We start from the raw sequence: 12,535 nt of genomic DNA, 5'->3' as shown, positions 1-12,535 counted from the left end.
TAAGTTTTAACAAGTAGGCTAGGGTGTGCTTCAGAATTCTTTTTTTATTCTCCTCCTTGAGTTTTGAGGAGCCTAAGCCTCTGGGCTGGGAAGACACCCCCCCCCCCCCCCCCCGCAGGCCAAAAGCAAGATTGTCCCACGAGCGCGCTCTCGAAGTAGTCGCTGGAGGCCCCGCCCCCCTGAGCGCGCGCCGCCGTGGCACGTCCGCGCGCTCCCATCCTCCGCGCGCGCCCTCTTGTTGCCCGGTGCGCGCGCAGCGGCGCTCGCTCCCGCCGGGGCAGGGCGGCCGCGGAGCAGCTAGAGAGCCCTGTGGCCGTGACCGCGGGCGGGCCCGTGATCCGGTGCCGGCCGAGCGGGGCTGGAGCCCGCGGCTGGGGGAGGCGCGCAGAGAGCCGGGCGCGAGGCCACCGCCAGGGTCGGGGCCGCGCTGAGGAGGCAGAGGAGACTGACGAGGCGCTGAGGAGGCGCTGAGGAGACGCTGAGGAGGCTGACGAGGCGCTGAGGAGACTGAGGAGGCGCTGAGGAGACTGACGAGGCTGAGGAGGCTAAGGAGAAAATCCCCGCGCGCCTGCCCGCCGCCGCCCGGCCTCCCGCTCCCGCCTGCCCGCCGCCGCCGCCTCGGTGCGGTTCCTCCGGGTTCGAGCGGCGGCCGCTGAGGAGCCCTCCGTCGGCGAACAAAGAGGAGGCCGGCAGGGCGGGGGCGTCTGCGGCGAGCATGGCGGACCGCAGCCTGGAAGGCATGGCTCTGCCGTTGGAGGTGAGGGCCCGGCTGGCCGAGCTGGAGCTGGAGCTGTCGGAAGGTAACAGCAACCCCCCTTAGTCCCGCGCCCGGGCCGGGCCCGGACACCGCTTCTCTGGCGCGCGCTCGGGGCCCCGCGGGCCGGGCCGAGCTGTCACCCCGGGGAGGGCGCGCGCGGGGCCTGGGGGTGGCGGGGCCCGGGCCCTGACCCTGGCCCGGTCCCGAGTGGTGGCCCCAGGGCGAGTGCATGTGTGTGTATGTGCTTGTGTGCGCGCGTGCTTGTGTGTGTGTGTGTGTAGTGTGTGTGTAGTGTGTGTATGTGTGTGCACGCGCGCGCGTGTGCGTGCCGCGGCCCCCGCCCTCCAGGCTCAGCTGGCGCGGTGCAGCCGCGATGCCCCCTGCGTGCTGCGGCTGGGCCCGGGGCTCTCGGCTACGAAGCAAGATGGAGCTACCTTTAGGGCTGCTGGGGAATGGCCTTGGTGGGGATGTGCGCTCTTCCCTAATGGAGAGGCTCCGCGTCCTTGATGCAGCTGCAGCAGCAGCAGCAGCAGCAGCAGCAGCAGCAGCAGCAGCAGCAGCAGCAGCACCACCACCACCACCACCACCACCACCACCAGCACCGGTGCTCTGCATCCACGTTCCACGCTTGGGGACAGCCTCTGAATGGCCTGTTTTTAATGCAAAACTTGTCAGTGGACTTCAGGATTGGATCTCTCTGAGGTTGCAGGCACACGGTCCTTCCTGTCAGCGGGAGGAAAGATAGTAGTACTATTGTTCCGTCGTGTTTGTGATGAGCTGGTTGAGTTAGAGCCCTAAAACCTCCCCCCTCAGGCCAGGTCGGATGCCTCATTCCCATCGTGTCGGATAGAGATATTGAGACTTTGCGGTTGCTCTGCTGTTGTGATTTCATGGAGTGTTATATATGCTCTCGTCTTTGCTCTTTCATGGTGGACATCATGTGCTTAACTGTCATAAGTTTCAGCTTGGGTTTTGTAGGTTTTTTTTTTCCCCTTCACTTAAGTTCCAAAATGTGTTTAATAATAAGCATTTAGCGGTTATACCACTCATCTGCGAAGACTACAGTGTAATGGTGTAGAAATGGGCTGTTGTCTCCTCTTGAATTAATATTTGGAGCAGTTTAGCATGGTGAACTTTTTTTTTTTTTTTTTTTTTGTAACGGTTTGTGAGGGCCAGCCAGAACGCAAATTCATTCGTGCCAGTTTTCATCATGGGGAGGAGCTGGCGTTGACTTTGTGTTTTCCCTTTTAACACTTTCAGGGTGGAGAGGGATATAAACCGGGTGGCTGTAGTATTGCTTGTGTTATCAGATTCTCATAGATTGGACATGTTCTTATATCCCAAATTTGGGGTTCTTCAAGGTGTTTTGGAAGCAGTTCCTGGGAAACTCCAATGGAAGGAAAAAGATAATGTGTCCCAGACTGTGCTTCCATGCCTCTGTTCTGACCAGCTAGAGATGATAAGAGAAAGCATCACTTTTTCCTAAGAGGATCCACAGGCAGAAAAGACAGGGCTGAATTCTTCAGATTTAAACTGGCAGATGAGGTGTGCAGTGTGGACAGTGTATTTCTGATAAGTAGCTATGAAGAAACGTTTGTGTTTTGTCAGGCTTCAGAGAGATTGTCTTCCTCAGTTTACCAGCTCTGTTTATAGTCTGCATCCTGTTGTAGATACAGTCAGTGCCCCTTCCCGTTTATGCTCTGACTCAAAGCAAGCACCTCTGCTCTATCTGCATTATGATAATATGCCGTGTCTCTACTCGAAAACAGAGAAGCCATCTGAACTCACCTGCATTGAGCCCTTTCAGCAGGGTCTGAATCTCCCTGCCTACCAGGAAGTCAATTCACATTTACTCTCAAAGCCTCACATAATGCCTGGAACCACATACCCTGCCCTCCTCTTGTTGAGAGTAGCTGTCCGTTTTGTTTTTAGGTAACAGCAGTCACCTGTCATCACCGATCACCCTTGAAGAGTGTTATACTTCTTGCTGCCCAGAGAAGTATGGAGAACCACTTTAGATGAGGTGTACTTAGCTTAACTCCCTGTGAGCACCTTGTGTTTCTAGAGAACTTAGAGGACTCAATGAGTTTCTTGGTGAATGGGTGGGCTTAGAGAGGCGTATATGTTTATTTGTATTCAGGAAGTCTTTTTCTATTTTCTTTTTCTATATGAGCTATGTTGAGACCTGACCTAAACTTTTAAAAATTACAAAAAGAAAAGAAAAGAAAGAAAAAAAATCAAAGCCTTTTGTCAGTGTGTTCAGCCTCTGCTACTCTTTGGAATGTGCTTTCCCCATTTACCCCCATCTATTAGCTGTGCCACCTCTGGCTTTATTATAAAGTGTGGCTTTGTCATTATTGAGGTTTGGTTGTGATTTACAAAAGATCATTTGAAATTCCATGTCTTGTAACCAAGAGAGTTGTTGTCCTGGAAGAGATGAATCAATTTGTTTTCTAGTATTGCTGCTATCCTAGTATAGAAACCTAGGAGTTGACGATCAAGAATCTCTGTGTATCTTTACCTTTCCTAACTGGGAAAAAAAATCTCAACACATCCAGTTTCGAAGTGAAAACTTAGGATGGCTTTTAGTGTGGAATTATTGTGGTGTACTGCTTTTCCAGCATATCTCCCACCAAATCCATACCAGTGCTCAGGAGACAGAGGCAAGCAGCTCTCTGAATTGTAGGCCAGCTTGGTTTGTGGAACAGGTTTCAAGCCAGCCAGAGCTACATAGTAAGACTCTGTCTCAAAAAATAAACAGAGGAGTTGGTTATTATTTTATTTATTCAACTATCAGAATATCAGAAAGTGATACAGGAAAATATGAGGAATTTCCAGGGCTCATTTTCTAAGAGGAGAATGAAAGAAAATTCCATTTTAATCATATACCATATGTTGAAAAAAATGACCAGACTATTAAAGTTTTTATATTAGCTAAAAGCCCAAATGAGTGGTAGATTATCTAGATTTCTAATTATTGGTCTGCTTTGGGTCTGTATCATTTACTGGGTGCTGTTATAGATATTGATGCTATTTTTATTTGATTGAGTTATTGTTTGTTTGATAAAGAATTGGTATCTTGCCTGCAGGTTTTTTTTTTTTTCTTTTTCTTTTTACCTTCCTGCTTTGTTGTGCCTTCCCCCTTTCTCTAGCCTCTGTTGCTGCCCAGTGCTTCCTTCACTGAGAGAAGCTAGTCTTTGTTTGCCTTTGTAGAGTCTTGTCAGCAAAACCCAAGAGGTTTTTGCAGGAGGTGTAGTGTGCAGCTTCTTATATCGATTCAGACAGCCCTGGGCCGACATGTGTGGAGATGTTCATTGATGGGGGGCCAGGGATCTTGGATCTATTCAGACACTTGGGTCTGAACATGAGCTCAGGAAAAAGCCATGCCAGAGCTGGCTTCTACAGAATGCCAGGTAGGGCTGTGGTGGGCCTTTCTCACACTCTTTTTCTTAGATTAGTTTTCTTCTTTAAAACAAACAAGCAAACACAACATCAACAAACAACAACAATGGCAACAAAACCTGTTATTTGATCCTTTTGGAATTACACATTTTTCTTTCTTTCTTTTTGGCTTTAAAGGATCTAGACACCATTTTATTAATATGTGATTAAACACTATTTGGCTTGAGGAGAAAAGTTTATACAGGAATGCCAAACAAATTAGAGGAGGAAACAAAACAGTATAAAAACAGACTAATGTTTTATTAAAGAAAAAAAAATCATTGCTTGTCAACCTTTTTGGCTAAGATCAAATATAAAAAATAATCCAGCTTAGTTACTGACTGATGTGTCTGTCAGTAGGTTTCTTTGTTAACTGGTCACTTGTTTTCTGGACTGTGTCTATATTTCATTGGCCTTGTAAGAGCTAGAGAGAAAAGAAGCTTCTTTCCATGCTTTCCTTTTAGCTCATTTTGACACAGGGTCTCACAAAGTGAGAGTCCCTGGATGTGAATTCCCTAGGCAATTAAGGATGACCTTGAATTTCCCATCTTCCTTTGCTGAGATTACTAGCACTTACCACTGTGCTCAGTTTATGTGTTGCTGGAGATTGAAACATGGGACTTCATGTTTGTTAGGCAAATGCTTTACCAACTGACCAACATCCCTAGCCCATGATACGTGTGTGTGTGTATGTATATATATATTCAAATATATATGTATATATATTCAAATGAGATGGCATCTCAGTATATTGCTCTGGCTGGTTGGTCTTGAATGATTTTAGTCATTCTGTCTTACTGTCTCCACTAGCTAGGATTGTAGGTGTATACTCCTGGTTAGTGTCAACTTCTTATTTTTACAAAATTCAAGAAAAGTGCTTTATGATGTAGCCTGCAAAGGGTATCTAGCTCTTGTAGAACGGAAAGTTTAAAAAAAAATGTTGTACTTAAATATCCTTGCTTTTATATTGTTAACATGTCACATCCCTAATATCTTTGTAACTTCCTCTAATGGGAGTTGCTTAGTTTATGCTCTGCTTTATTAATTAACATAACCAGATTATTTCAGCTATTACTTATGCTCCAAAAGAGCCTCATTTACCATTTTTTCCAGTATATGAAAGTGTTCCAGGAAAATGGTGAAAAGTCTACTTGAATGTCAGGTCCTTCTGTATTGGTCAAAGGATCAATACTGTTTTGTTTTTAATGCACTCAAGCAGTCCCCATGTAACTAGCCCACTGCTGTCACAAAAGAGTGGACTTTTAAAGCAGTGGCTATCTAAAGGTTTGGGAGTGCATTGCTCCGTTGGAACAACACAACAGGTATTTCATTCAAGGGCCAGATTTTGCCCCCTGCCCTTCTCCCCAGTTCCTGAGCCTTGCTTAGGTGTTCTGTTGCTACAGAATGAGTAAGATACAGTTTTGCACAGCTTCTGTGCTATGACAGCCTTTGGGAGTCTGGAAGGGAGATATTTAGTATCTCTTGCCATCCAAACTTTGCATACCTTCTTTTTATTGGAAGGAAACAAAGCAAAACAATTTCTGCTTGAAAACAAATGTGTAGAAGCATATTTTCTTCCAGAGTCATCTCTGTCTGTCTTTCTGTCTGTCTGTCTATTGACATATAACTACATAAATATGAGACATAAGAGCATTAGGACGACTATTTGCAGGGAGAGAAATGAGATCAATGAAGGAATAGAAAGGACATGGTAGAGCATGGATGGTGAATGAAAACAGGGTATAAAGGGTACATATATATGAAAATGTCATATAAAACCTATTTTGTACACTTCACATGAATAAAAATATGTTGGTAACATTGATATTAGTATACAGCTTAAGATTCTTCACAAGGAAATAATTGGATTTGAATGTTCTTTCCTTAATGAATAATTCTAGTTGTCAAATTTAGCTACACACACACACACACACACACACACACACACACACGCACACACACACACACACACCACATTTGTAAGATTGTTTCAGATACTAGTAAAATATTTGCAGTACCATGGTCACACTTCTTAGATCTGACTTTCTGAGGTGAAAGCTTAACAGTGTGTTTATTTTGTTTCAAACTGGACTCTTATGGTTCGGAGGCTAGATTCTGTTGGATGTTATGAGTCACTTTCTGCCTTCCTCCTTCCAGCCTTTTCCAAATGGGTTATCTCTTTATTTAGAACTGTTTTTTTTTTAATTTTTTAAATAAAGCAGTGATTTATGGAATGAGTTGTAGCATTCTTTTGAATTGCAAAGGAATGTATTGAATAATCTCAGTTTTAATGTCACATATATCAACTGACTCAGCTGTTCAAATCCTAGTTATAAGATCATTTCTAGTTCTTCATGGTAAAAAAAGCACCTTAAAAAGCAAACTTCTGGTTGTATAGGTACAATTACTGACTTACTTGTGCACACTGATAGTTATTCTGGGAAGAAGGACATTTCTTTCTTTCTTTCTTTCTTTCTTTCTTTCTTTTTTTCTTTTTTTCTTTTTTGTAACATAGATAATATCTTTTGTTTGGTTCTTTTTTTTTTTTTTTTTTCTTCTTCCCTGTTCCTTTTTCCCTTTCTGTATTCTACTTTTAAGATATCTGACTTTAATTTTTCTTCTTTTGTGGTGTGTGTGTGTGTGTATGATACAAAGGTTACCCCCTGTTGTCAGTTCTCTCTGTTCTTTTATGCTGAGGGTCAAAATCTTGTCACATCTCAAAAGAAGTAATTGCATCCATTTGTTCCTGATGATGATAAATAGCGCTCTTAAAGAGGAGATTCTAATTGGGAATCCCAGCTGGTGTATGTGGGGCGGGTGGCACATCGAGAAGTCAGCATGCCAGAGGAATGACTATTTAAAGTCATCTTAGCATACATATCCTGTATATCCTTTTGCTTCCTCAGCATCCAGTCGAGGAAGAAAGTAGGGAAATGCTGTGATACTGAATTGTAAAACTGAGTTGAAATTACTAGTCGTGTGTGTGTGTGTGTTGCAATTTTTGTTTCATTGTTGAATATCTTAGGTGTTAACATGAGCTGTGTTGTGAACTATGAATTGAGATAGTTTTTTTTTTTTTTAAACAGAAATGCTTTGGATATTAGATATAAGATCAAAAGAAGAAAGGAAAGAAGGATGAAGGAAATACATCTTGCTAAGTATGGAGGAATTTTTTGATTGATGTGGACTGAATAGATATTTTTTTCTTCTGGGTTGATGAATTTAAATCATTACTTGATTATTAGCTTGGGAAATGGTTTCTGTGAAAATTCTTTCTTCTGAAACAACTGGAGACTATTGAACAGATTTAAACCAACTTAAAAGCCATTTGTATGAAAAAATTGGATTGTGGAATTTAAAGCACCAAGATCTATATAACTTTTGGTGATCTTTCTTGAATTTCTTTGGGTTGTTTTTGAATTTTTATGTGGAGGTGTTTTTGCTAGAATAGTTAGAGTTTTGGGGCTAAACTTTCTGAATCTGCCTCTTCCTTGGCTCTGCTGAGTGTCAGGCTTCCTCTGCTAGTCAGTTTCTCTCAGTCTTAGTTTCCTCTGCTAACTATTGATGGTGTTAGTGAAACTTACCTTCAGGACTGAAATGAAAAACTAGGCATGGTAGTGCATACCCCTCATTTCAGGACTCAGGAGTCAGAGGCAAGAGGATGAAGAGTTTGTGGCTAACCTGGGCTATATAATTAACCCCTTCCTATTAAAAAAAAAGCAGTGAGAATGGGATCAGATGAAGCCAGGTCCTACTCTTACAGGGACTGGGTAAGATCTACTTGTTCTTCTTTCCTCCACAGTGGTGTTAGCTGGGGTAGAGATTCTCTAACCTCTTATTCCTGGGGGGAGGGGACACACACACATTTTCCCCCCTTGAGATGGTTTCATGAGGTTGCCATTAAACTTACTATGAGTAGCTAAGGATGACCATGAACTTCTGATCCTCCAGGCTTCACTGCCAAGAGTTCTGGGATTACTGGCCTTTGCCACCATAGCATTTTTGATTCATGAAGTGCTAGGGATTGAATTTAGGGGTTTGGGTCTGCTAGGCAAGCATTCTACCAACCAAGCCACATCTCTGCTTAAGTGTGTGTCTGTCTGTCTGTCTGTCTGTCTGTCTATCTATCTATCTATCTATCTATCTATCTATCTATCTATCTATGTGTGTGTACTTGAATACCTGCTTAGATATTCTAAGTACATACATGCACAAGTGGAGGCCAGAGGCTATCAGATCCCTTGGAACTGGAATTACAAGCAGCTGTGAACTGCCTGATAGGGGTAACTGGGTATGGAACCCCATTTTTTTGCAAGAGCATTCTTAACCACTGAGCCTACTCAGTTTTTTAAAAAAGCAGTTCATTTAGGTGGTTTGAGGTAATAGTGACTGTTGAGATGGTGCTTTTAACTTCTTTACAAAACAGGGTTTCCTGTAAACCAGGCTGGACTGCTGACCATGCCTGGTTTTCAGGAAATCTTTCTTGATAGACCTTTCCTGGGTGATTACTTTATACTATACTAGAATAGCTACCATGTTGCCTCAGTGCAGGTTTGTTTGTTTGCTTGCTTATTTATTTATTTATTTATTTATTTATTTTAAAGAAAATATTTCTTTCAGTGGCTTCTTTTAGTTAGTACTCAATTAAGCAAACTCTGGAGTGAAAGTTTGAAAAGGACGCCCTGATAGTCTCTAGGAAGGCAGTCTGTCTTAGTTTCTAATGTATATCTGGGGGCTGCTTTTGAATCTGCACCAGAGGCAATCTCAAAGCCTCCTTAGTGTTGTGGAGCCTTTCCTTACTCTCCCTACTAATGGAGAACAGAATTCTATTTTACTTTTGGAAGTTCTTCCTCCCGGACTGATGGTATTTACACATCAACACGGAGGAGACAGAGGCAGAGATGGCTTCTCCATGGTCAGCTCTGTCCTTCGTACTGGAGATGCATGAGCATTTTCGTCAACTAAAGACCATACGAGCAGGTGACATGTGGAGCCTTCAATCAGTTAGTTGAGGCCAGGCAGTTCCCAAGATTGCAGCCCAGAGCCTCATTCTTTTCTAGCTGTTAGTCTGCTATAGGCAGAGTCTTCTGTGATGGTGTGGCTCTGAGCCCCAATCTTCAAGTGCTGGACACCTATGCTAGGTCATGGGAGATTTACATTTTGCAGCATTTGAGCTTTGAGCATCGTGTAGATTTTTGTGTAGTTTTTTCTTACCCACTCTCTCTGATAAGCTTTTTCTTTTAGAATAAAAACCCAGAGACTTTCAAGTTTACCCTCTCCCTCTGTGAATTTAATGGTGTTGCAGAAATCATGGTTTCAATTATGCATAACTACCTATTTAAAAAGAAACAAGTAATGAGGTGGAATTGCCATTTTAGGGTACTTTATTCTGTATTCTTAAGTGAATGTCATCAGGCTCTGAAAACATGTTCTGGTCTTATTTTCCTTAGAGAATGTAATGGTTGCTTCAAAGCTGTTGAGATTTAGTAATACATAGTAATCTTTAAGGACTTATGTAATCAAGGGGGCAATTTCGTTGAAGTCAAGCCTTTGAAATACACATGTAGTGGTATCAGCCATGCAGGGTTGAAACTTTGTTGCTAGTTGCTTTTTATTTCTATGGTTACAATTTCAGTGTTGTGTCATATAGGGAAGTTCTAGAAACACAAGTCTTATTTGCAAATGTCTAGGTACCAACCCATGGAACACAACATTGATATAGGCCCAATCAGAAATAGAGCTTTGGGTTATTTTGTTGTTGCTATCAGAATCCTGATTATAATTTTATTCACATAGTTGATTGCAATTAATGTGAAAAGGAAGTAGAATCTGCTTTTCTTTGGTTCATTGTAAACTAATATTTTACTTTGATTTCATAGAACCAAAAGGCTTATATTTTAGATTTTTATTTTGTTTTTACCTTCTATTGTTAGGAAGACAAAGAGTTTGTGAGTTCCTGGACTCATCCAGTAATTGTTTGAATATCTTCAGATTTCCCTTATGTGTCTCATTTTCTATTTTTCTCTAAGTAACCCTTTTTAATTATAGCCCTGGATTATCTCTTTCCCTCCCCTCCACTGTGTGTGTGTGTGTGTATGTGTGTGTGTGTATGTGTTTTTGTAGGGCAGAGGTTGACATCTATCTTGCTCTTTTTTTTTTTTTTTTTTTGTTTTGTTTTGTTTTGTTTTGTTTTGTTTTTTTTGTTTTTCGAGACAGGGTTTCTCTGTGTAGCCCTGGCTGTCCTGGAACTCACTCTGTAGACCAGGCTGGCCTCGAACTCAGAAATCCACCTGCCTCTGCCTCCCAAGTGCTGGGATTAAAGGCGTGCGCCACCACCGCCCGGCTATCTTGCTCTTTATTATATTTTTTGAGGCAAGGTCACTTGCTGAACCCCAGAGCTTGCCGATTCGGCTTGTTTTGCCAGCCAGTATGCCTCAGGGATATCTTGTATTTGCCTCCGGAGCATTGGGATTTCAAGGTAGCTCTCATGCCCTTCTAGCTTATATGTGGATGCTGCAGATCTGAACTCTGGTCCTCATGCTTCCTTGTCAAGGACTTTTATCCACTGAACCATCTTCCCAACCCTATGTTGAACAGTTTTAGTTCTTTTGAAATGATTTCCAAAGATAGGGGACAGGGTGTAGCTCAGTGGTAGATAGAATGGTTGAGGCCCTGGATTCCACCCAGCACCTATGACTTGCTACTTGACTCCATCCCAGTCAAGTAGCAAGTCTATTAGGAGAACTCATGCTTTCAGTATACTTGGCTGTGATGGGTATGTGTTTTTTGTAGTGCTCAACCTCTAAAAAAGTGGTTCTCAATCTGTGGATTTTGACACCTTTGGGAGTCATATATCAGATATCCTGCATATTAGATATGTACACTATAATATAATGATAACAAAATTAGTTGTGAAGTGGCAATGAAATATTTTATGATTGGGGTCACCATAACATGAGGAACTGTATTAAAAAGTCTCAGCATTAGGAAGGTTGAGAACCACTGTTCTAGAACGTTATTAAAATCGAATCCATAGCTAGGGATGTAGCTCAGTTGGTAGAGTATTTGCCTAGCGTTCATGAAGCTACAGGTTAGATTCCTAGCACCACATAAACCAGATATAGTGGTGGGTGCCTGCAATCCTAGCACTTGGGAAGTGGAGGCAGAAAGATCAGAAGTTCAATACCACCCTGAGATATATAAGACTATGTCTCAATATATAAAGCTGTATAGAACACTTGTGATCTTAGGGGTGGATAAAGAGTGTCTGCTGTGTAGTTCTTTAAATTTTCTTTATACTTGAAAATTTTGTGTGTTTTTCATATAAGACAGATACAGGAAAATCTGATCCCTTGGACTTAAACTCTTTTCCACAGTATGCTTTAAGAACCAGAAGGCTAGATACGACATTGCTTCATGAAAAATCTTGCTTGAATTGTTCCTCCCCCACCCCTTCAGTACGAAAATGTTGCTCATTCTTGGATATGTCATTGTTGGGAAAAAATATTCTAAACAAGGTTCTAGGAATCACTTCTTCAGCATCCTTACAGGAAAAGAAAGACCTCTACTGAAGCTTCCTTTATCCCAGCCAGAATGTTTAAGTAGGAGTAGATGGTATATAACTGAGATTTTGGTAGATTTTTGGTTTGGTTTTCAGTAATTCCTGGGCAAAAGAGATCTTCTTGCATCAGTCACCTGAGTAGCTTGGATTACAGGAGTGTCTTGCAACTTTGCCTGGTAGCTGGCACTTCTAAATGTTACTACTGCCTAGTGTGAATGAAGTTCCTTATCTCTGTTCATGGGGTACATCCTTCTCTCATCACTTACCATTGATCACTATATGTTGAACACCAAAATAGCTGTCTTATATATATTGCTTTTCTTTTTTTACACCTACAATCCAATTGTCATGCCTTTTTTATGAACAGGAAAATGTGTTCTGAGAGCCAAAGTGATGTTACCTCAAAGTCATGTGACTGAATTTTAGGTCAGTCTCTGGGTAGTTTGGCCTCAGCTTTTGCTTATGCATTGCTGCTACCTCATGCTTGGATTCAGCTTCTCCGTTTGAAGCAGATTAAGCACAGCCAAGGGAGGAAACTGAATTACTTTTTATTTTGTGGCTACCCTGGGAACAAAACCAGAACTATAAGCATGCTGGGCAAGCATTTTACCACTAAGCTATATCCCAGCCCAATGCGAAACATGTTTTAAAAGATAAATTTCATAGAATATGTGGTAGTTCTTAGTTTTTACATAGTTACTTTTATATACCCTAAATGGTTCACTTTTCTCTACTGGTATAATAATTACCTTCATTATAGCCATTCCTTGTATAAA

The 12,535-nt window shown here is 42.2% G+C and overlaps 1 protein-coding gene across 7 annotated transcripts in view; it reads left to right on the top strand.

Annotated features, from left to right (window-relative positions):
- Positions 1-227: 227 nt before the first annotated feature.
- The window catches only part of Dip2c (disco interacting protein 2 homolog C), a 395,546-nt gene continuing 383,238 nt past the window's right edge, over positions 228-12,535 (top strand). For 2 of the 7 annotated variants that reach the window (XM_076939383.1, XM_034510936.3), the window contains exon 1: positions 236-800. In XM_076939383.1, the coding sequence (XP_076795498.1) occupies positions 716-800 (85 nt within the window). In that variant the 5' untranslated portion in view covers positions 236-715. Of the gene's footprint in view, positions 801-12,535 lie in introns of all 7 variants that reach the window. The other 5 variants (XM_076939384.1, XM_076939382.1, XM_034510935.3 and 2 more) reach the window with 5 other exon arrangements.

This window comes from Arvicanthis niloticus, chromosome 8, assembly GCF_011762505.2.
Source record: "Arvicanthis niloticus isolate mArvNil1 chromosome 8, mArvNil1.pat.X, whole genome shotgun sequence".
Classification (NCBI taxonomy): domain Eukaryota; kingdom Metazoa; phylum Chordata; class Mammalia; order Rodentia; family Muridae; genus Arvicanthis; species Arvicanthis niloticus.
Note: the sequence above shows the minus strand (reverse complement) of the source record. Positions and strands in the feature narration are given on the sequence as shown.